This window comes from Cucumis melo, chromosome 10 (genome assembly GCF_025177605.1).
Source record: "Cucumis melo cultivar AY chromosome 10, USDA_Cmelo_AY_1.0, whole genome shotgun sequence".
Classification (NCBI taxonomy): domain Eukaryota; kingdom Viridiplantae; phylum Streptophyta; class Magnoliopsida; order Cucurbitales; family Cucurbitaceae; genus Cucumis; species Cucumis melo.
Genome location: NC_066866.1, coordinates 304,874 through 328,872, shown reverse-complemented (window position 1 = coordinate 328,872; position 23,999 = coordinate 304,874). Strand labels below are relative to the sequence as shown.

At 34.7% G+C, this 23,999-nt stretch overlaps 5 protein-coding genes across 5 annotated transcripts; 1 reads left to right on the top strand and 4 right to left on the bottom strand.

The window, feature by feature from the left end:
• Positions 1-273: 273 nt before the first annotated feature.
• Positions 274-2,132, bottom strand: LOC103489504 (uncharacterized protein At3g28850). The gene has a single exon (XM_008448724.3). The coding sequence runs from the start codon at positions 1,519-1,521 to the stop codon at positions 718-720; it is 804 nt and encodes a 267-aa protein (XP_008446946.1). The 5' UTR covers positions 1,522-2,132; the 3' UTR covers positions 274-717.
• Positions 2,133-3,865: 1,733 nt separating this feature from the next.
• On the bottom strand, positions 3,866-6,740 carry LOC103489506 (uncharacterized). The gene is made up of 4 exons (XM_008448726.3): positions 6,609-6,740; positions 6,059-6,270; positions 5,677-5,781; positions 3,866-4,544 (listed from the first exon to the last, which is right to left on the bottom strand). Exons 2-4 carry the CDS (start codon positions 6,125-6,127, stop codon positions 4,503-4,505), a joined length of 216 nt encoding a protein of 71 aa, XP_008446948.1. The 5' UTR covers positions 6,128-6,270; positions 6,609-6,740; the 3' UTR covers positions 3,866-4,502.
• A 673-nt stretch (positions 6,741-7,413) lies between these two features.
• On the top strand, positions 7,414-16,334 carry LOC103489508 (F-box protein At3g54460). Its single transcript, XM_008448727.3, has 8 exons — positions 7,414-8,197; positions 8,415-11,012; positions 11,087-11,300; positions 11,392-11,640; positions 11,720-11,779; positions 11,868-11,998; positions 13,834-13,948; positions 15,519-16,334. Exons 1-8 carry the CDS (start codon positions 7,626-7,628, stop codon positions 15,684-15,686), a joined length of 4,107 nt encoding a protein of 1,368 aa, XP_008446949.2. The 5' UTR covers positions 7,414-7,625; the 3' UTR covers positions 15,687-16,334.
• Positions 16,335-18,488: 2,154 nt separating this feature from the next.
• On the bottom strand, positions 18,489-20,289 carry LOC107990310 (uncharacterized). The gene is made up of 4 exons (XM_017044737.2): positions 20,082-20,289; positions 19,939-20,007; positions 19,558-19,858; positions 18,489-18,859 (listed from the first exon to the last, which is right to left on the bottom strand). Exons 1-4 carry the CDS (start codon positions 20,283-20,285, stop codon positions 18,753-18,755), a joined length of 681 nt encoding a protein of 226 aa, XP_016900226.2. The 5' UTR covers positions 20,286-20,289; the 3' UTR covers positions 18,489-18,752.
• Positions 20,290-20,356: 67 nt separating this feature from the next.
• Positions 20,357-21,725, bottom strand: LOC103489509 (annexin D4-like). The gene is made up of 4 exons (XM_051090873.1): positions 21,575-21,725; positions 20,979-21,033; positions 20,706-20,896; positions 20,357-20,596 (listed from the first exon to the last, which is right to left on the bottom strand). The coding sequence occupies exons 2-4, from the start codon at positions 21,022-21,024 to the stop codon at positions 20,357-20,359; spliced, it is 477 nt and encodes a 158-aa protein (XP_050946830.1). The 5' UTR covers positions 21,025-21,033; positions 21,575-21,725.
• Between the last annotated feature and the right edge of the window lie 2,274 nt (positions 21,726-23,999).

Sequence of the window (23,999 nt, the reverse complement as noted above, 5' to 3'; positions counted from 1 at the left end):
CTAGTCACATTTTAATAAAAATTAAATGATCTCTCTCTTTCATACAAAAAGAAACTAGAACAATCTGATCTATGAACATATGAGATGGTCAGAGACAGTAGAAAATAATTAAAAATGAGACCACATACATGCATTCTAATGAAGAGAGCCTAAAAAAAAACACAAAGACGTATTACACCTCGCAAAAAAGGGAGAGAAGAAAATCTTAGATTTTGTTAGTATAACTTGAACAAAAGAAAAGGAAAGTGTAATAACTAATAAGAGCTAACTCAATATAAAATTTAAAGATAGGTATAGATATGGGTATGAAACAAACCCTTTTAGTAAGAATACATCAATTGCAACCTCTGCAAATTGGTGTTGGCAAATAGCACTAGATATTTACATTCCCATAAGAGGGGAATTAGCTTCCCCTGTAACAGGTCAAATGAAAAAAGAAACCCAAAAGAAAAAAAAAACATGACTCGACTTTGCACATTGATAACATACACTATTACCAAAATGCTGTTCACAAAGTACATGAACACCAGTACCCAACTGATGAACACTTGGCTAAACAATAAACCATTAACCAAAGAGTCCAAACTCCAAACTTATGTAGGCACATCCACAATCAATAATGTGAGGGTTTAGTGATTATTTATCAACAACAAAGCATCTGACATACACACCGAAGAACATCGGTTGGTTTGTTCCTTCCATCCTTTTCGAGAAGATTCAGGAAGCGCATTCAGGACATCGAATTAATCCATTCTCATTGCAATCTAAGCACCTCTTCAAGACTTGTTCATCTTCGTCAAATACCTTCCTGCTACCACTGCAAGTCATACAAGGAACAAACCTTACATCTCCACAACCCTCACAGACAAACCCGGGTTCCCGAATGGGAAACCCCTCAAGAATCTTGACCAATTCTCCAGCTTCAAAGAGTTGTTTGATTACCTCGGCTCCTCCCACATGCTTGCCCCTAATAAAAACTTGAGGCAAACTCACATTTTTCTCGCCCAAAACACTCTGCAACTCTTTCTTGTAGGCAGAATCCATTGAAATGTCGCGCTCGTCTACCCAAACCCTAAAACCTCGGAATATTATCCTCACGGCATAGCAATCCTCGTAAGTTCTTCGAATTCCTCGCAAACTGGTCAAATACACCACAATTCTATCTTCAGTGCCCGGCAATCGGATGGAAGGAACCCGGAAATCAGAACCAAAGGATTTAGTGGATTTGAGCTTGGTCTGAATTTGATGTTGGGATCCTTCGGAGGGCGAAGAAGAAGACTTAGCTCCCTCGAACAAATTACACAATTGCTTGACCTTCCCTTTAAATGAATTGCTGGCAGATTTCATGGATTCCAAAGGGCTGTAATACTTTTTGACAGAATCCGTCCGATTGAGAGAGGCTCGAAGGTAGGGTTTCTTGGTGGAAGAATCCATGGAGGAGGAGTGCAAGGTAAGGGAACGATTGAAGAAGGAAGACTTAGGTTTTTCGGAAAATTGCGTACTTCGATCAAATTCGGCCATGGACCCAAATACGAAATACAATAGTGAGGAAGGGAAATGAAATTACCTAACAGAAAAACGTAAAATTGAAAGCAGAAGATGGAGGAAAAGAAGGCAATGAATCTGGAGAGAGAGAAAGAAGCAGAAAAAGGGGGTTGTTTAAAGCGATGGTTTTTTTGAGGTTGGATAATGGTTTTGATGAGAAAAGAAACTGAATCTCCTATATGCGTAGCTAGTAAGCGAAGAATGTTGTTTTGCTTTTGCTTTTTTTTTTTTTTTTTTTTAATTTTTCAAGAGAGAGAGAGAGATGAAGAAGAAGAAGAAGAAGAAGAAGACGAAAGAAGAAGAAGAAGACGAAAGAAGAAGAAAGAAGAAGAAGGCCTTTGGGAACCGGGTGGGGGAAATTAGAATTAGGGTTATGGTTTGAGATTAAGAGAGAGAAAAGGGTGTAAACCTTTTTTGAAAAGGATGAATACGCGGCAGCCTTGCTTTGAATTTTCTCTATATCGCCCTTTCCTTCTTTCTTCTTCCTCTCTCTCTCTCTCTCTCTGGAAACGCTCTGGATTTTCCCCAAATTTGTAAGTTTCTAACTCATTGACCGCAAAAAAGTTGACTCCTTTCCTTTCCCTTTTTTTTTTTTTTTTTTTTTTTTTTTTTACATTATTTATTTATTTATATAATAATATGCCTTCTCCTTCCCCTTCCCCTTCCCCTTACCCTTCTCCTTCTCCTTCTCCTTCTCCTTCCCTTCAATTCTACACCTTATTATTTATTTACTATTACCTCTACTCTCTATCGCTATAAACTATCCCTCCCTACCTATTACTAACTTCGCATTTTTAATAATATAATATTCATTACTATTTCAAATGTTTCCTACATTTACACTCTCCACTCTCCCTACATTTGAAATTTCAATTTAAGTTTTCAATGCTTTTCAAATTAATTTAAATTTCATTCATTCCAATCAATATTTACACCTTACATAAATTAAGTTGTTTTTTTTTTAAAAAAAAAAATAATAATAATAATAATAATAATTTTGGTGGTTCTGTATTATTCAATGTTCATAATTTTCTTTCCATAACTCTACAAACATAATCGACTTGTAATTTCCACCTTTATTTCATAAGGTTGTTTTTCTAGTTGTTCTATAATTATTGTATGTATGTTGAATTATGATGCTTGATTTTAATGGAAAGTGTAAAACTAAAGGTAACAGTTGTCAGCCCCCAAAAACAAAACAATATTATTAAAACTAGTTAAATTGACTACTACCCTATCAGTATCTTAGCTAAATTGATTAAAATGCTACATTATCAACTCAAAAAGTTAGACAAGCTAAAATAATTTATACAACAACTAAATAATAACAAGCTACCATATCCAATCAACTCAGTCATAAATTAAGTAATGGGGAAACAAAGGTCGTAGAAACAATTGTTAGCAATAGGAGCATTTATAAGTGATTTAGGGGGTGCTAAACAACAATTATATCTCATTCCATATTTGGGGATGTTTAAAAAATATATAACATTGTGTTTACAATTATTTACATCATATAACTAATATGTATGCTAATGTTTGAATCCAATGAGTTATTGTAGTTTATATGAGCGTTAACATGGAGAAAGAAAAAACATGACGACCACCTGAACTGTCAATTATGTTTGTAGTTTTTGGTTCTGAAAAGTATACCTTTGAGATTAATTTTTCTTTCGGTTAATGATTTTATTTGTTGGAAACAATCATTTATCATTAGAAAGGAAAACATTTTAATATATAATTGAAATGAATAAAAGCAGTTCATGTGCGTCACGTGTCTTTGTTTCTTTTTTCTTTTTTTCTTAATAAAAGTGAGTGAAACAATTGCAATTATAAATAACAATTATAGGCCCCATATTACAAATAAATACAGCCACCCATTTTCAATTTTCAAAATTAAACCAATTTGGCTATCACTTTCATTTTAGCCGTTATTTTAATAAAATAAATAATTTTTGAAGACTAAAGTACAAACTTTTTTTTTTTCTAGATAGAAGACTATTTAGTTTTTTGTTTTTAAAAATTATGGTTTTTCTACAATTTATTTGTCTTTTCCAAAATTCCAATTTCTTTTACCAAATTTAAATATAACAAAATGAACTACAATGTTTACAAATATTTTAAAATTTTACTTCTATAGACAATAAATACAAACAACTAATTGTATCATATAGACACATTGGTAGTGATAGGCTGACATTTTTTATCATATATATAAATAAGTTCAGCAATTTTGTCACTTAATAACAAAATCTTATACAAAGTGAAACCAAACTCAAATTGACAATTATTAGAGGAACTTGAAGTTTCAATACCAAAATGGGGGAAAAAATATTTGATATATTGACCTTATAAAGGAAGAAAAAACCTTCTTTCCGAATGGAGCATATCCTAAGATTTCCAACGTACTTTACATAGAAAATCATTTCAAGTAGAACCCTTGGCCCCCACCAACTTAACCATGAACCCTAAAATAATGATAAAATTTTCCTTAAACCTACAAGAAAACTCCATCGAATAGGATACAAACTCAAGCATCTTCCTGTAAGAAGGTAACCACAAGAAGAATACAAGTTACTGAACAATCAAGTGAAAGTATACCTTCCTTCTTCTTCTAGTACTAGTAGCGTATGTACTTGCATAATGGTAATAAACCTTAAATATTGAAGAGCCATGGTAAAGTTACTGTAAGAATCCCAAAACGTGAGAAAATAGAATCACCCAACCCAAAAAGGAACAAAATTCATACTAACTTAGGACTAAATCTTTGGCCACAGGTCCACTGGCTTCTTTAAGCAGATTAATGGAAAAACTCTTCAGGGAAGAAAGAAGTCGGAAGGCGAATGTTACTGAATATATGAAGAAGGGCAAGATTTTTACAGGTCATTGCTGACAAACTTCAACGCATTCAAAGTTTCAAACTTCTTCTCATGGAATTGCTCAGCTCCACCCCTCATTCAATAACCTTTGTTCCCTCTAATCCTCGCCCTCATGTCAACCTGAAATTTTGAAGTGCACCCAGTGTTGTGAGATGCAAATTACATCAATTGTACACCATCTAATAAGATCTGACGACTTTGGGAAAAACAAATTTAGCATAGACTGCCACTGATTTGCAATTGTTTTTCTTTTGGAAACGGAACCACATTTCATTAATATGTTAAAAATTTTCGGGATATACCAAATAAAGTCACCCATTCAGACTCAGTCCCTAATGGAGTTTACAAAAACATGAATTAGACTAAAAGTGCAGGTATTGGAGGCATTATCAACAGAATGTCAGGAACCTAGTAAGAACAGAAAAATTTAGCAAACTCAAAATTTAAACAATCTTAACTCTATTGTCTCTTTCTAACCAGAGACTCTACCCTAAAGTTTGTTGTGGTTTGCCCCTAAGTGATATCCATAAACAATATGAAATATATTCTCTTCCCAAGTATGATGTGAGAAAAACTGAAAATCTAAAATCTACTTAAGGGCAAAGAGCAAACAGACAACTTCACTTTCTTCCAAACATAAAGGCACGCTGATGGGTACAAAAGTTTTGAAATAAAACCATTGGACATCAAGCCTTCGCACAAAAACAAGCTGGGCAGACTGTTTTGGGATATTTTCCTATTTACACTTCCTTATACAGCTTATTTCAAGACCACTATTGCATCCATTTGGTTATTAGTACAAATGAGCTTCTCGAATTCTCATTTCAAAAATCATCTACAGACTTTTGGTTACACTCAAACTCACCTATAGTAAACTGAAAACCTCAAAGACATATCTTCTCTCATTTACTAATTTCATTGTATGTATCTCATTTTCTTAAAAAAAAAAAAAAAAAGAAGAAGAAGAAAAAGAAAACTCTAGTATTTCTTTCCAAGAAAACTTTAACAATACTTTGGATAGCTCCACCCACGGACGTTCTCTACTTCCCATTTAGAGTAGTATATAAGGAAATGACAAATTATCTGAAGATTAATCTTTGCAACCATATAATACCACATAGAATTTTAAACACAATTTCCACGTTGTTGGATCATGATGTATAATTTAAAGCTCCAGTAGCACGATTCACATCTAATCAAACAAAGAATGAATGACTGCAGGAGGGTGGAGAAGAAATTAATGAAAACTTGCCTGGCCTCTTTTACAATTGAAATATGTTTCCCTTAATCCTACACATTCGCTAGGTATGCAAGGACTCTTCTCTCCAGCACATTCCCTGTAAGTCCGATTCTGAACCTGAAATTGCAACAACAAAGGACTCAAAACCGTGTTGAGTTAAAGCAACTACCCTATATGTCCTTGTTTATATTCTTCATGATAGAGTGTTTTAAATTATAATACATCCATTAATGATTGCCAATAATTAAAAAAAAAAAAAAAAGCATTTCTGAAAAACAGATGCCAATTCTTATTCTATAATAAAATTATCCAAGTACTGATACACAAGATACATGTCTGCATACCCAAACACATAAAGACATTCATATACAATGAGAACATGTTTATATAAGACCTTTACACAATCAGATTCGCTGAGACACTTGACTAGCTCCATCGCTAAACCTTTGCAAGACTTGGACATCCTTCCCCTTGATTTTAACCTCCTCAAAGATTCCTGTTATGTCTTGAATTCTTCCTTCACAAGTATTTGCCTTTATGATTCCTCTTCTTCCCCCTAGTAGTCGTCTTGTTAAGAAAATACCTACCGAGCTGATTTTCAATTAACTGAGATAACACAAAAACAACGACTAACTCTTAGCTGACTTTCCAAATAGTGCTCAATTCTCAGCAGTGTAGAACAACTAATTATTGAGATATCAAGGCATGAAACAGAGTGGGTTCCAATTAGAAGCGCACAATATGGAGCTGAATACAAAAGGAAATCGAAGGGAAGAAAACATAATAGTAAATGAGTCGCATGGATGTATTGATGGAGACAACTTTAAAACGGGAGAAAGTGAAGATGGAGTTGCAGAATGAAAAGGAAGTAGAAGAAACAACAGCAAATAACAGAAATAAGACAATCGAAGAGTGGGGGGGGGGGGGGGGGGGGGGGAATTCACCTGGTGAGAGACAAGGGCGACGACCGATTGCTATGAACGGCCGAGGAAGACGAAGACTAAAGAAGCAAAAAGGGCCATCTTTTGGGCTACGTTTCAAAATGGGCCGAACATCAAACTAGTCATGGAAGTCCATTTTATTCCATTTCTTTTTTTTTTTTTTTTTTAAAGCTTTGCTAAATATTATTAATACAATTTTATATAAATAAAAACAGTATTTGAAAAAAATTACCTATGAACCAGCTATAGAAACTAGATTTGGGTGTAATAAAAAAGGAATAATATGACATTAGATAAGTGTTTGGAATCAACCTACCAATTCTAGGTGAAAGTCCATGTCAATTGTTTTTTAGCCATTTTGGTGGTATTTAGTTTAATTTACATGTATTCGTAGTGTGTTTATTTATTTACTTGTGTTCGATTATATGTATATTCTAAAAACTTTCATATTTAGATTTACTTGATTTTTGAGCATTTGAACTTTTAAAATTATAAATTGCAGCAAAGTTTTGATTGTTTTTAAAAGAAAAGTAGACACAAATAGTTTTAGTACAGTTAGAGATGAGAGAGGTAATAGAATTAGAAAGAAAGAGAATATGAATTAATTTTGTAACAAATTGGTTTTGGAAATTATATAGAAAATTTAGAGTGGAGAGTTATATTTGGATGTAGTGATTTTGAAAAATATTTAATTTAATTAATAATCCCTTACATTAAAAAAGGAATATTATATAATTATCCGCTGATAGTTTCCGGACAGGGCCCACACTCATATCCACTGAAAATTATAAAAAGGAGAAAGAAAAAAAATGGCCAACAGAAGCTTAGAAAACTGCCCTTTCTTTCCCTTTTTATTTTTTTTTCCTTTCTGACCAATTTTCCCTCTCTATTCCCATGGCGGTCTTCGCTTCGAACAATGTACGCCCCTAGTCTACTCTTTACAGCAATCAACAAGCATCAAAATTTCTGAATTCTCATTCATCCAATCTCCTCGATCACTTCTCAATCCCAGATTCTCCAATGGACATCTCCGGCGACTTCTCTGACTTCAAGCTCTGTGGCTTCTTGTCTGTGGTTCTTGCCGTTTCTTCGCCGCAATCTGAATTTCTGAATCTTCTACGTCCAGGTACGCGTTGTTATGTCTCCGCAGAGAGTTCTGATGTTTGTTTTACTTCCCAAAACGGCGTCGTCCTTTCCCCCATTGAAGAAAACCCCAAATCGCTCTCCAAGCCCGGCGCTTTACCTCAAGATTCCGAGCAATGTAGGGGGGCGGTGAATGGAGAGGGAATTGGTGCGGCGGAGATTGGTATTTTAACTCCAAAGCGCGGGGTTTCTGCGGGCGGAAGTAGGAGCTCGAGGAAGAAGAGGACGAATAGGATGGGGCTGGTTCATGGCAACATGAGCGTTGTGTACCAAATTCACGCTCTGGTAGTGCACAAGTGCATGAAGATTGACGCGCAGGTGACTTTTCTCGACATTCAGGAGGCCAGAGCTGTGTTGCTTGTTGATGTTTATCTTCCCGTTGAATTGTGGTCCGGTTGGCAGTTTCCTAAATCCAAAACGGTTGCTGCTGCGCTCTTTAAGCATTTGAGGTGATGGACTGCTTTAATTTGATTATTTTCTTTGTTTATTGCAATGATCAAGAGGAGTGTAAGTTGCAATCTGTAGCTGTCTATTCATTCTTATTTGTTGATTTTCTCATCTGTTAAGTAGGATTACCACTGCTAATTCTTTTTATAGCCCCCTTTTTTTTTTATTGAATTTTGTTTCTTGCCAATGTTGTAAGTTTATTGTGTTCAATATTTTCAGTTGTGAATGGCAAGAGAGAAGCTCTATACTGGTTGGAAAAGACCATTCTCAAGATGTGCATATGGTTGGGAAGAGTGTGTCAAATGTCGCAGAATGTCATGTCCACAATTGCAAATTGCACAATAGTTCTGGAGGTTCTCCCAATAGAAGGCTCTTTGAACTTCATGAAATATTTAGAAGCTTGCCAAGTATTCTTAAGTCAAGCAAACCTGAATATACGAGAATGCAACCAGAGGATGATTATGCCCAATCAGGCATATGGGACATATCAGATGACATTCTATTTAATATACTGAAAGCCCTTCGCCCTTTGGATCTTGTTAGGGTTGCTTCAACTTGCCGCCATCTGAGATCCTTAGCTGCATTAATCATGCCATGCATGAAACTCAAATTGTATCCTCATCAACAGGCAGCTGTTGAATGGATGTTACATCGTGAGCGACATGCGGAAGTTTTCTACCATCCTTTATTTGCACCTTCTTCAACAGAAGATGGCTTTTCTTTCCACGTAAATACCGTTACTGGTGAAATAGTCACTGGGGGGGCCCCAGCTATCACTGATTTTCGTGGGGGGCTTTTTTGTGATGAACCTGGCTTAGGAAAGACAATAACTGCACTATCCCTTATCTTAAAGACTCAGGGAACATTAGCAGAGCCACCACCTGGAGTACAAATTGTTTGGTGCACACATAATGGCAATCGTAAATGTGGGTACTACGAGGTTAGCAGTACTAGTAATACTATCACCAACCATTTCTTGTTGAAGGAAGCTGTGGAATGGAATTCTCTCAAAGGATTGGAGGACTTAACATATCGTACACCTAAAAGGGCAAGGATGACAACTTTGGATGACAGGCATACTACTAATAGTCCATGTGCTGGCAATGAGCTGAGGTCTCCATCATCTGCAGACTATGCAAAAGCAGTTCATATGGTTCGATGCACTAGGAGCTTGAGTAGTGTCAAGAGAAATCTTCTTCTTGCGTATGAAGGAGCATCTAGCCTTTCCAAAGAACTGAATGATGGTAAAAAGTCAACTAGAACACGGACAAGGAAGTTTCCTGTTGGGGAAAAGAAAGTTGGTGCATCTCCGTCTAATGGATCCACAAACAACTATGAGGCACTCGGGACAACCAATGCAGATAAATTTGAATATAAGGACACATGGGTTCAATGCGATGCTTGTCACAAATGGCGGAAGCTTGCAGAAACTTCTATAGCTGATTCTGGTGCAGCTTGGTTTTGTAGTATGCACACTAATCCTTTTTACCAAAGTTGCAGTGTTCCAGAAGAATCTTATGACAAGTTTCGTCCAATTACTAATCTTCTAGGATTCTACAGCAAAGAAACTTCTGGAGGAGAGGAGAAAAATATTTCGTTCTTCACCAGCGTGCTCAAGGAAAACCGTGCACTGATAAATTCTGGAACAAAGAGAGCCTTAACTTGGCTATCTAGTCTGACGCCTGAAAAAATTTCAGAAATGGAAAGAACTGGTTTAAGAAGTCCTATATTAACATCTTATATTGTTCCTGGTGGTAATGTCCGTGGTTTTCATCAAATATTTGATGCATTTGGTTTGGTAAGAAAAATGGAAAAAGGCACTTTGAGATGGTACTACCCGCAGAATCTTCACAACTTGGCATTTGACGTTGCTGCTTTGAGAATTGCATTGAGTGAGCCACTAGATTTGGTCCGGTTATATTTATCGAGAGCAACCCTGATTGTCGTTCCATCAAATCTAGTTGATCACTGGAAGACTCAAATTCAAAAACATGTCAGACCTGGTCAGTTACAGGTTTATGTATGGACTGATCATAGAAAACCTTCTGCACATTGTCTAGCATGGGATTATGATGTTATCATCACCACATTTAGTCGGTTAAGTGCAGAATGGGGGCCACGGAAGAGAAGTATATTGATGCAAGTGCATTGGAATAGGGTCATTTTAGATGAAGGGCACACCCTTGGCTCTAGTCTTAACTTGACAAACAAGTTGCAAATGGCTGTTTCACTGGTATCTACAAATCGCTGGATACTAACCGGAACTCCAACTCCTAACACTCCTAATAGTCAGCTTTCACATCTTCAACCATTACTTCGGTTTCTTCATGAAGAAGCCTATGGTCAGAATCATAAGTCATGGGAGGCTGGTATTCTCAGACCTTTTGAAGCAGAGATGGAGGAAGGAAGGTTACTTTTGTTGAATTTACTTCGCAGGTGTATGATTAGTGCAAGAAAGACAGATTTGTTAACAATCCCACCTTGCATCAAGAAAGTAAAATACCTAAATTTTACAGAAGAGCATGCTCGAAGTTACAATGAACTTGTAGTTACTGTGCGACGTAATATATTAATGGCTGACTGGAACGATCCTTCTCATGTTGAAAGTTTATTGAATCCGAAGCAATGGAAATTTCGATGCGCAACAATCAAGAACATCAGACTATCTTGCTGTGTGGCAGGACATATCAAAGTTGCAGAAGCTGGTGAAGATATTCAAGAAACCATGGATATTCTTGTTGATGATGGTTTGGATCCTATGTCACAGGAGTACTCTTACATAAAATATAATCTCCTTTATGGTGGGAGCTGTTCTAGGTATTTCTTCCCTTTGATTCATGCTGATTCTTTCACATTGTTTTATTTTTACTAATCAAAGAATGCTTGTATAGGTGTGGAGAGTGGTGTCGTTTACCTGTGATTGCACCATGTAGGCATCTTCTGTGCCTTGATTGTGTTGCTCTGGACAGTGAAGGGTGCACTTTTCCTGGCTGTGGTAAATTATATGTGATGCAGACTCCTGAAACATTAGCACGGCCAGAAAATCCTAACCCAAAATGGCCTGTTCCTAAAGATCTTATTGAGTTGCAACCATCGTATAAGCAAGTAGGTTGGCTATGAGCGATGGATACTTGAAATTTTGGTTTCTAATTTTATCAACATATGGTCAACTGATCATGGTGTGTGATATTTACAGGATAACTGGGATCCTGATTGGCAATCAACATCTAGCAGTAAAGTTGCATATCTCATTCAGAGATTAAAAGATTTAAGTGAAAGAAATGATGAGGCTGCTTTGCTCCCTCCCTCTTCATTGACTAAATCTGGTGCACTACTACAGGAAGTTGACCACTCAAGGGCTATCACTTCAGATCATGAAATAGTCAGAGATAAAGTTCTTATTTTCTCTCAATTTCTCGAGCATATTCATGTCATTGAACAACAGGTAGCTGTCCTGTTTTTGTCCCTAAATTCCAAGACTTTTCTACATTCATCTGTACTTAACACCGTTTCTCCTTGGCCAGTTAACCATTGCGGGCATCAGATTTGCTGGGATGTATAGTCCAATGCATGCTAGTAATAAGGTGTGGCATTTATCTCTATCATGTCCAGAACGTGTATAGATACCTAGGTGTGATGCTGGTTTTCATTGATTCTGTTTCATCTGTGTAGATGAAGTCATTAGCCATGTTTCAGCATGATGCAAGCTGCATGGTGCTTTTGATGGATGGAAGTGCTGCATTGGGTCTTGATTTGAGCTTTGTAACTTACGTATTCCTAATGGAGCCAATCTGGGACAGAAGGTATTACAAATACATCTTATGTTCAAGTCCTTTGATGGATGATCTAAACCTCCCTACAGGACCATACAATAGGGAGAAAAAAATGGTCTGCACGATCTCAAATACTCTTGCAATATATCTGATTTTTGGTTAAGAGTGAATCCTGACCAGCCTTCTGACCTTTTACCTGAAGGAAATTATCACTTCAAGTATACAACTCACCTATTGGGAAACTAAGAAATTTCAAACTTGGTAGCGAGAGTAATTAATGGGTGTCCCTCTCCATGTAATTTGACCATGGATGAATCTGTTTTCTTAAATGAAAAAGAGGTTAACGAGAGAAAGCGTTGGTCAAGTCCATGAAGCACAATTTTGTTGGAAGATAGGGCTTAAGTTCGTTAATTGAATTTTCTCATACTGTTTGTTATGCTACCACCCGAGTTTTTTCGCAACTAGTCTACTGACTATTAGTTTGTACCACAAAGATTCAGATTCATTGGGCATGTGTCTCTTGCCTTATTATTACTAATATATTGTTGGCCACCAATTTCCTTCAATGAGAAAACTGTTAACCATGTAACTATGTAAGTAGTAAGACCTTTTCTCTGACTCCAGACCTTCCTGAAAGAAATCTCTCCCACCAATCTGAATTTTCTTGGCAAAAAAGAAAAAGTGTTCAACGAGGAGCATATGATAGATGATGTTGCTCAATATATTTTCCCTTTATGTAGCCAGTTATGTCTTTAACATAAGAGTTGATCTTGCCCTCGTTAATGTGGCAAGTTGTGATTAATACGATCTTACCTCTTTCCAATTTGTTGTGTATTGAGTTGTTTCAAGTCAATTAAACTTATGTTCTAAGCTCGAAAAGCTTCAGGGTGAGTTATGTCTTATTTCCCACCCTCATTTCCGTACCATTTGACTTGAATGAAAATCTCATTTCCTACCAAAAAGGGGACACAAGCTGATAAACATATATCATAAATGTGTAAAGCCAAAAACTAAAACATGATGCTGAACTTTTGTGGGAAAGTTGGACCTGTAAAGCCTAGCACATCAACATAGCTGTTTTCTAATAATCTGTCAGTTGCAAAAGAGCTGAATGTGTGTCAACTCTTTGCCATGGGCTCCTGTAACAAAATATGGACACGGAACCTTTACTTTAGTGATTTTGCAGTCTTCAAGAGATTGAAATTGATTCTAGCTTTCACCTGAAACATTAGAATGCTAACTGGATTTGAGCACTTCTTTTTTTTTTTTTTTTTTTGGATAAGAAATAATTTCATTGATAAATGAAATATCCAAAGAGTACAACATAAACAGGATGAACCACAGGGCAACCCTACCAAAAGAAAAAATTACACAAGAAACCATTGGGGAGGGGGATGCCAAAATGGAAAATGGTGAGAAAAAACAGAAAGATGCGAAATGGATTGATGATGCAAGAAGCCTACAAAAATGGGGAAATCTAAACAAAATGACAATCCAAGGGGGCATCAAACAGGATTTGAGTGATTTAGATGTAGACTCCAGGTTTCTGAATAGGGCTTCCATCTGCTGTTTTGATGTTAAACAACTTCTCTAGAGACTTGAGGAACAGGCTAATTCATGATTTATTTTTATCCTTCATTGATTGTTATCTTGGTCTCCTTCCCATACCTTTCCATTTTATCATGAATTTTTGCACTTTTGATTCAAGTAATAGATCAATATTTCTATACATTTGGCTCTGATTTCTCAGCAGATAAAAGCATTAATAACTAATCCAATTTGGCCGTTCTGTATTCTTTTTAATTGCTCAGCATATAATTATTTAAAACTGTAGTAATTTGCTCAATTATTTTACATTTGTTTAGCATGGAGGAGCAAGTGATTAGTCGTGCTCATCGGATGGGTGCTATTCGTCCTATTCATGTTGAAACCTTAGTTATGCATGAAACTATTGAAGAGCAAATGATACAGTTTCTACAGGTATGCCGCAGGTTCTTACAATACTGGTAGTGGTAGTGGTTTTGTCACATATGCTCTAGTTTTTGTAATTTTGCGTTACGTTTTTTCGGAACCTTGGTTATTTATTTCTGTAGTTCCCTCCTTTTTTACTTTCATTTAAGTTAATAGAAGCTGGTTTCTTTTCTAAAAAATAAAAACATGTTTACTTGTGTAACTATATTACTGTCTTTCTTCTGAACAACTTACTAAAGGTGTCTTTGATTTCAAAGGTTCGGTGTATCGAGATTTGAGGACCTTGGTTCCTTAGTCCTTGCTCTTGGCAAAACACACTTTTCACACACAAAGAGAGCCTTTTATTCAAGCGGAAAACATGCACAAGAAATAGACTAAAGATGAGATGTTTTCTCCCTCCAATCAATAAAAATTGTAAGCCTCTCTAATTGCAAAAAGCTCCACCCAAAAAACTTCTAGAAGATAACATTTTAGAATTCAAGGAACCCTTAAATATCTTGTATAAGGTCATTCTATTTACAAGTAAGTGCGAAGATACATCTGGATGAAAAGAGTCCAAACATTGTACTAGTAACACTTATTGACCGAGAATAACGGCAAAAATCTTCTTGTGGGAAATCCAGGGAATGAAAAGCACATGGTCCTGGTTTTCTCACACTTTTGTATTGACAACACTAGTTTTGGAGAAGGCTGATCTAGGATTTTTCTTTTGATAATGTTCAAAATATATTTCTTTTGAAATGAAAACGAGCTGCTTTATTAATAACAACAAATGAGCTAAGACTAATGCTCAAAGTATAAGAGTATTATACTAAGAGCAAAAAGGACTACGGGAAAAAATACAGCCTATAACTGAAACAAAGGTTATACCCGGGCAACACAAATGTGATGACAGCCTAAAACAATCACAAACAGAAAAACAACGAGCTAATCAAAGCAACTGAAATTTGAAACATCAGTAGAAAGCTAAATACAAAGGATAACTTAAACGCTCTCTCAAAAAAAGCCCACATTAATCTAAAATAGTGCACACCAAATGCTTCAAGATGAAAGGAGGGAGAGAACACCAGAAAAGGCAACCAACTGCTTCAAAAGTATTTGGGCTGTCTCTGGTTTCTTCTTTATATTTTTCTTGTTTCTGATTCAAAAAAAAAACGAAAACATCATTTGGTGCTCCGGTTGATTTTTCTATTTGTTGTAGTGCATTGGTTTTTGTTAGTGGCTGCTACATTCCAGCCTCCAGTAGCCAACCTAACTATATCTAGGCATAATTCTACGACATTATTTCTTTGTTGAACTACAACAAAAAAAGTGATCCAGCCTCCAATATATATTTCATGCCAATTCCATTATCTTGTGTGCTCACTGCTCTTTAATCCTTGGTCCTTTCGTAAGCTAAACTCTCTCATAAACATTCTATAGTTGCTCCTTTTACCCTTAAATGGTTGATTTTTCTAAAACATTCCCTCTTGTTCCTCTTAATGCTTCTTTTATTTATTTATTTATTTATTTTTATAGTGTAGCCTCATTATTTACTCTTTTCTCTTTTCATGTCTTGTTTTCCCCTTTCTATATGAAGGATACTGATGAGTGCAAAAGGTTGATGAAGGAAGAATTTGGCAAGCCTGATTATGAAGGACCACGAGCTCATCGATCATTGCACGATTTTGCTGGAAGCAATTATCTTTCTCAGCTCAAGTTTGTAAGGACAAAACCTACGATGGAAAAGGTTGCAGAGAATATTTAATTGTGTAGTGCTTGACATATTCTATTGCTGTTAGTGTAGACATAAAAAGATCGGTCTTACAACTTGAAGGGAAATATTGAAGCAAATGGTGTCTTCAGTAGCTCAAATGCCATTCATATAGTCAAGATATAGAAGTAGCTGTATGTTCATTTTGTTTTCAGTTCCAAGTTATTGCTGAAGACTGAAGATTCAATCAGCATATTGTTATTACGTAGGTTTAGAAGAACTTGGATCTACAAAGTGTGTATAGTTCAGTAGAGTAGTTTCTGATGGGAAGAAATATAGAGAGCTCCGGATCTAGGCTGTATTGAAGTAGTGCACACTCATAATATAGCAAGCGAAAAGGGCAAGCTTTTTTCATGAGATCTAAGGAATCAAACAAAGGTCACAACTAAACTGTGAATATAGTGATTCGGATTCCCTCGCTGACTCCGTTCCTGGACCCAGCAGCAAACGGCAGCCAGGTTCAAATTCAAATTAGACTTTTATTTGTTTGCATTGCTCCCATGTATGATTTTTGAGAGGGAAATGTATCCCAAATGTAAACTTGCTATCATTTTTTGTTCTGCTTTTATAAGTTGGCCAAGCGATTGAAATGTTGATGCAGGTTGTAAGACTGCTGGTATAAGAATGAAAGATTTTCATGTATGTATGTAAAATGTCTACAAAATTTACCATTTAAAAATCTTAATTTCAAATTTCTGGTTCTGCTCTAAAAATTTCTATCACGAACCCCTAGCAAGTTGTTTCAAATAATAATAGTCATCATCAAGAAGGAAAACATGCCAAAGGTTGTTTTTGAAAGTTTTGGGTCTCGCGCTTTGTTAATTTAGGGTTAGGTACCATTTCAGAAAATATTAAGCGGCATGCTCAACTCTTGTGTGCTCTCTTCAGCCCTATCTCTTCTTCTTTACATTTCTACCATTTTCCTTTCTTCTTTACCTATCTGGTCCTCTCCAATTTTCTTTGGTCTTTCCAATTTTCTATTTTCACATGTCCAGAGCCTTGTAGCACAACAAAAGAAAAGTCTATCACCAAATCTGGAGAGATACCTAGGAGAAAGGCAGCCAAACCTGAAGAGAAACGCCAATGTTTGAAGTGTATGTAATTTTGTACATATTTTCAAATTTGTTCAAGGGTTGGACACTTTGTACTTTTTTCTCTTATCAATAAATGTGTTTGTATTTTGTTATTTCACCTTCGAAATCTTTCTTAATAAAATTTGTTTATAATGTATATTTGAATTTATTCGAAGAAATCAAACTTCCAGCAAGAAGCAATTGATCACCAGTGCTTTTAATTATTGTTTTGAATTTACAAAAATACAAAGAAGATAAACATTAAACTAAGCAAGAGAAGAATTACGAAGGAAAAAGAAATTACCTTTGAACTTCTTCAAACTTCTCCAATTCTTCACTGATTTTATTGATTTCATGATCTCTTCAATCACGAATGGTATACGCTGCTATGTCTTACCGTATAAGAAATTTGTTTGTGGGAATCAACTTTAAAAGATTTAAGGGAGGAAGAAAAAACTTGTATATAAAATTGAGAGTGTTAAAGAGAGGGAAAAAATAAATAAATAGAGACAGGTAGACTGGGAGAGAGACGAATTTTTTCCACATTTATCAAAATGCATAGGGGATCCCTTCATAACGAGAGGGACGAATGAGTTAACTCTCCGGTAACTGCGTCGAAGTATTCCTTTTCTTAAAAACAATTAAATTAAACTAATTTAAATTTAATAATTAGTAATCAATCCAATTTGTTATCTTAATTTTGCTATGAATCATAACAAAACATAATTGAACAATGCAAGAAAATGGGAGTCACACCTAAGGTACTACACTACACTACAACGAACTTAATTTCTTAATTCCTTAGCATTGGCTCTTATTATTATTATTATTATTATTATTGCTTTTTTTTATCTTATACATATTTAATTTCCATATGACATGATGATCAGAATAATAGTCCAGACTTATGGCTTCACAAGGCATTGACATATTTAGTTGATCCTATCCAAAATTTTGCTCAAGAATGTAAAGTAAACTTGTTGGCCAATTAATTTATTATATTATATTATATTGTATGGTCATGGGTGGGTCATTATTTAATTTTGTAATTTATGCCCATGTAGTAGCTGCTAGATAATTTGTTTGGCGTTTAAGTTATTGGCGGTGGAAGATGATGAGGATGACATGTGGGATGAGGATTATTATTATTCATTCGAAGATTCATCAAGTCGAATTATTATTATAAGTCGTTTTAAAGTTGATCTTGATAAGATTAAGATAAAGTTTAAGGAGACGAGTAATATTACACTACAAGAACGGATTCGATTTGTATGCAAAGGAAACAATAAAGATTTACTGCTGGGTGGTGTTATCAAAATAATGACACGATGATGACTGGTAATTCAACTTTAATTTGCTTTCATCTTCTATTCATCATTTTATTATTAATTAAGTTTTGTTTGTTCTGTGTGTACTTTGCTATAGTATATGTTTTATTACGTATCTTTTGAAGCAGAAAGCTGCAAGCAGCATATGAGCACATGACATACCAATGGCGGATAATCTCAACCAATTGCTTCAAGATTTTGTTCTTCTTTAAAAGAAAGCAATGGAGTTTTTGTCTCTGTTTTTGTTCTTTCTTTCCTTTTCCAATATAAACCAGAAGCTGCAAGAAGAAGTTTATGAAACATTCTATTATATCTTCTAATTGTGATTCATCATCAAAAGTCCCATTTCTTTCACCATCATGACAATACTAGAGAGGAGGGAAAATAAACTTGTGTACCGATTCAAATTGCCGAAGTTAGCCATTAACGGTTAAGCATTATCGACAGAAACATAGTAAGAACAGCAAAAATCAGCAGACTCCACATTTAACAAATCTCAACTCTATTGGTCCTTTCCGACCAAAGACTTTACCCAACCTAAAGTTTGTTTGGTTTGCCCCACAAAATGATCCATAAACAAGAAGAAATATCTAAAGACTCCAAATTCAACACTCTAAACTAGGGATGTTACTAAACCTGCAATTAAGATCGGATCCTTCTCACGCTTCCTCCTCAGCAACACGAACCTCACCATGCTCTTCGGCGCCTACAAACTCTGGCTGGGCGTCGCTACGCGCTTCTGTTGGTACCACCTCTGAAGGACCACCTAACACGATATATACAATTCAAGATACAAAATGACAATAATATCAATCACATCATGCCAAAGTCGTAAATTAGAAAACATACATAATATTAAACCGAACTCCTCAATCACATAAAATATCCCAACTTAACTCTCACAACTTTCTGAGTGAAATCCTCGAAACATGTTGACCTTTGACCATAATGACCTTCCTATGACTCTTTCTAGTGCCCATCGTTCAATCCTTAGCCTTACCTAATAGCTTGAATTGCACATCGTGCCTTTACAGTACTAAGGACACGATGGCACCCAATTTTCGCCCTTAACCATACCTAAGGCCTCGATCTGCTCGTCGACCCTTAACCATACTTAAGGCCTCGACCCTGAGACGTACCTAAGACCTTGAACTGTGCAACAAACCTTAACCATTCCACAGTTCCTGATGCCTTTCTAAATTCATCCAATTGCCCTTTCTAAACAATCTAAGAAACCTTAACATAATTTAGATTGATATATCCACGGATTCTTGCCCAAAACGACTACAATCCCCATTGGTTAGTGTCCAAACATGTTAAATCCTACATATATGAAGTCGTCAAGTGAGTAAAACGAATCAAGCCAAAATAGAGTGGGTTAATCCTACAAACTAAACTCAAATAATAAAAATAATCCTTTCAAACTAAACTCAAACAATAAAATTAATGGAAGAAACAACTTACTACTTTCGGCTTCACTCCCAAGGATATTCACATCCAACGACAACTTGAGTAATAATTGCTGATAGATTCCTTTGCAATAAAGCTTGATCCTTTCTTGAAGTGACAGTTCATTGGACACTATAAACTTTTTATTGATCTCATCAAGATCAATACCACGCCTTGTTATGATGATTCTACTTATAGAATCAAGGCAGTGTAATGAAGCCTCATCGTGGTATTCTTCAATGCAGATTGAATCCTCATCCTCCTGGTCTGTGTCCGTTACAAGTGTAGGTAGACTATCCATTGAATCAAACAGTATCTAGCACATACAAAATCAGAAAATTAAATGAAAACAAACAAGCAACTATACATGCAAAAGAAAAATGCAAGTTCACGTACTTGATAAAAATATTCAACCGGATCAACAAGACAAAGGAATATTTTAGAAATCCATACACTAGATTCAGGCTGTCAAGGAAACAATGTATAAGTTAATAGACATGAAAGAATATAGGAAGGGGAGTCTAGATGTTGGATAGTACCTGATGCGTCAGGTCTGGTTGGCAAAATTGGTATATATTTTGAAGATGACCAATACTACATGCGCTAAGCATATTTGCAATACGTTCAATAGGTACATGAGGTTCCTCCGAAATTGCGTTTTGGAAAGCAAGTATATGTTTGTGCAAAAGTATATCCTCACCATCCACTATTGTTTGACGTCTTTCGCTACTAAATAAGTTCATCAAAGACTGTTCGACAAAAAAACATTTTACTAACTTAATTTTATAAAAATACTATAAAAACAATAAATAATTTAGAATGAAGAACATACCATTACTGCTTTCCCAGGTACATTTTCGCTCATGTCGAATATAAAGTCACTTTTATAAAATTGCTCATACAGATGCCTTATTGCCAGAATGTCAGTAAAGGACCTTGTGCATGCTATTTCAATCAGGACGGAAAGGCCTGCATCGTTCCCCATTTTAATTGCACTCCTTAGAAGGCGTGCATCCCGTTCTAAGGGACTTGTCATCCACAGCATCAAGACATTCTACATAAACCATATATATGTTTATTAAATTCATAACAGAAAGTACTCCTTATTTATAGATAATATATATATACATACATACATAAAAAGGTGCTCTCTATTCCCTTACCATAACTCGTTGGAATTCAAGTTTCATTGATTGTCTTTTTTTTTCCTTCCAAATGTATCCGTGTGATTGGTCATTTTTGAAATTTGAACTCATCAATCTGTACTCGTCAGCATCAAAATTCGCATACATGTCCACCATTTTTGATTCATCCGTTATCGTCTTTAGTATTCCACTTTCGTCTACGCCAACACCTAAAAGAATTTGTAAATTAGAACAATAATTAACAAAATAGCAATATTAGGGAATAGGGATTAGAGAAGAATGTTACATTACCGGTAAGGGATTGCTCAAATGCATCATAGGCCGCTCTTAGTGACATCTTGAGGTTCTTTGAATGATGAAAAGAAAATAACAGAAGAAATCATATTAGAATAAATCAATAAAGAAAGTGATAGAACGATGAGGCATATTAGTATAAATCTAAATCAATAAAGAAAGTGATAGAACGATAAGGCATGGTCGGTGTTAAGGCCTGGACCCTTAACTCATAATGTCCAACCTTAGACCAGTATCCGTGCATAGTCCTCTATGATGCCTTTCTAATCTCACCCAACTGCCCTCTGTGAACATAGTCTTTCAAGCTTCTTTATCATACAACATACACTACTTAACTAAAAAAAAAAAGGCTAGGCTATCATTTCAACATTGCACATTTAGCACTACAACAATATTGGATTCTTGCTAAAAAGTGTTTGGAGGGTTCCGAAACCACTCCGAATGAGAGTTTCAAGCATCAGAGGCCAATCAAGAAAGTTAAAGTAGCTCGAAAGAGTGATATGCACGTGCATTCTTGAACTAAACCCTTAAACCCTAAACGCTAAATTAAACCCTAAGCCCAGAACCCTAAATAGAGTGGGTAATCGCCGAACCTTGTCGAAAATGTTGCGTCGTGCAGCGTCGAGAGTTTATCGGTGGAGTTGGGTGGGGAAGATCGTGGCTCGTCGAGAGTATCGTCGTATGCGGCGCTTGAGTTTGTCGAAGGTGATCTCGCGGGAATGAAGTAAGAATATACGTTAAATATTTAAAACTTACAAGAATTTAAGTTAAATATTTAAGTAAGAATATACTTTAATATTTAAAACTTTTGAATAACGTTCACCGTTACTCTTTGTTGATACAAATTTCACATCAATTTTCTTATCCATCCAAATAAAAAACTAATTTTTAAATTAAAATCATAGTCTTAATTATTAACACACCCTAATAACAACAAATTTCTATAAGTTATTATTGTAATATGTAGTTAATTGGCGAATAAAAATGTATTTAACTATAAAAACAGAATAATAGTCTTGTATATTTATTTGTGTGATATATTATTTTACTAATTATTGTTTTAGTATGTTTTATGTCAAACCTCACCCAGCAAACACCTAAACGTATTGGGTTATACAGTATATATGATTTAAGCATTCATGACGCAAACGCTAGAAAGCTCAGCTCACAACTAGCTCCTTACACTTTGCTTAATTGTTTAAAATTTTAAATAATTGAACTTGAACTACACTTTTGGTGATAAGACATTACTTTGAGATCTTTCCTTATCAAAGAGTTAAAGAAATATAACACAATGGAAGAACAATTCTTAAAATTAAGCTTTTCATTCAAGTCTTAAGTAACCTTCTCTTTCTTCTACCAACGCCTCATCACTGAAAAAGGTAAATCAAGAATTAATGAGGTTTTAAGAAAAAATTTTCATAACATAAATATTTTAGTTTAACAGGCGTCTAAATTTTATTTTAATTAAAGTTTGAAATAAAAAGTATAAGCATGTGTGATTTAAATCAATTAAAAGTTAAATAGATAAAAGATCACGAGGACAAAAAATGTTATTACAATATTTTCAGAAGTACATTAATTTAAATCAGAGTTTGTAATTTAGTACAGGATAATCTGAAGATTAAAAAAAAAAAAAAAAAAAGACATTATTATCACGAAAGTTTTCGAATAAAAATAATTATTTTGATTTATTTTGGAGTTAGGATGGTAATAAAAATAATTTTAAAAAACAATCATAATTTTTTTTATGAAGTTTGAAATTAGAGAATCATATCATGGAAAGGAAAATATATAAAAAGAAAAAGTTAACAATAATAATATTTGATTTCTAACAAATATATGCTTCATGTTAAATAATAAATAAATATGTATGTATATAAATAATTATATTAATGAAAAAAAATCAATCTCTAACTAATATCATAATATATCTACCCCACCTTAAATTAAAAGAAATTTAAAAAAAATCACATTTTATCTCTAACCAACATCTTTTTAATGAAATAATATTTTCTTGAAAAATCACAATTTATTATATATCTAATGACTAATATCTACCTCAAGTAAATGGAGGAACTTTTTTAAAAATAAAAATTACATTTAATCTCTAATTAATGTCTACTTCACCTTAAATAAATAAAACATTTTTTTTTTTAAAAAAAAAAGTCACCTTTTCTTTTGTTTAATGTATGCTATTTTAACTTTCTTTTTCGTAATCACTTAATTATGTTTTTTTTTTATTATTATTTTTATAATGAATAATTTTTAAACTTATACGTATATATATTTAATTTTCACCGGATCAAAGCTTGCAAAAGCAGTTTCAATAGTAAACGAAAAGATAGAAATGGATAACCCTCGGTGGAGGAATATTGCAAGCAGTAATGTTACACCATATATATGCATGTTTTGAAAACTCTTCAATTCTATTTCCTTTAATTAATCTCAAAATTCCCATTGTGAATTCCTTGAAATCCTTCCAATTAGATTGACAACCAATTTCATGGAGGAATTGGAAACAAACCAAATCTTGACTTAGCTGCATTAACTTGTTAGGGTTTGCTTCAACTTGCCGCCATCTGAGGATCCTTAATTAGCTGCATTAATCTCGCCATGCATGAAACTCAACTTGTATCCTCATCAACTGGCAGCTGTTGAATCGAATGGATGTTACATCGTGAGCTTTCTTCTAAAATCAATCTCTAACTAATATCATGATAAATAAATAAATAAATGAAATATTTCTTTTAATAAATCAATGGAAAATTATTGATTCTAAAACTGGCTTCATTCATGATAATGGTGTTGGACGGAATTGAGTTTTTGCGTTGACCTTAGTTGAATTGATTGAAGAATTGATAAAATAAGTAACTTTAAAATTTGTTATGGTATGTTAATTTTTTTAAAAAATTGGATCGTAGGAATAGGTGTGGTAGTTACAGATTTGTGGCCATATATAAATTAGGTTTTCTGATTCAGCCGTGGTATGTGCATTTCAAATCTCCTCGATCTTCA

Coding starts and splice junctions, on each gene's coding strand:
- LOC103489509 (XM_051090873.1), bottom strand. CDS start 21,024: ATGTCACTAAGAGCGGCCTATGATGCATTTGAGCAATCCCTTACCG. Junction 20,897..20,978: donor ATTTGAGCAATCCCTTACCG/GTAATGTAACAT, acceptor AAATTCTTTTAG/GTGTTGGCGTAGACGAAAGT. Junction 20,597..20,705: donor TTGAATTCCAACGAGTTATG/GTAAGGGAATAG, acceptor TGGTTTATGTAG/AATGTCTTGATGCTGTGGAT.
- LOC103489508 (XM_008448727.3), top strand. CDS start 7,626: ATGGACATCTCCGGCGACTTCTCTGACTTCAAGCTCTGTGGCTTCTTG. Junction 8,198..8,414: donor GCGCTCTTTAAGCATTTGAG/GTGATGGACTGC, acceptor CAATATTTTCAG/TTGTGAATGGCAAGAGAGAA. Junction 11,641..11,719: donor TTCATGTCATTGAACAACAG/GTAGCTGTCCTG, acceptor CTCCTTGGCCAG/TTAACCATTGCGGGCATCAG.
- LOC103489506 (XM_008448726.3), bottom strand. CDS start 6,127: ATGTCCAAGTCTTGCAAAGGTTTAGCGATGGAGCTAGTCAAGTGTCTC. Junction 5,782..6,058: donor GCGAATCTGATTGTGTAAAG/GTCTTATATAAA, acceptor TTGCAATTTCAG/GTTCAGAATCGGACTTACAG. Junction 4,545..5,676: donor TCAATTGTAAAAGAGGCCAG/GCAAGTTTTCAT, acceptor TCAAAATTTCAG/GTTGACATGAGGGCGAGGAT.
- LOC103489504 (XM_008448724.3), bottom strand. CDS start 1,521: ATGGCCGAATTTGATCGAAGTACGCAATTTTCCGAAAAACCTAAGTCT.
- LOC107990310 (XM_017044737.2), bottom strand. CDS start 20,285: ATGAACTTATTTAGTAGCGAAAGACGTCAAACAATAGTGGATGGTGAG. Junction 20,008..20,081: donor AACCAGACCTGACGCATCAG/GTACTATCCAAC, acceptor TTTCCTTGACAG/CCTGAATCTAGTGTATGGAT. Junction 18,860..19,557: donor TGGGAGTGAAGCCGAAAGTA/GTAAGTTGTTTC, acceptor ATATCGTGTTAG/GTGGTCCTTCAGAGGTGGTA.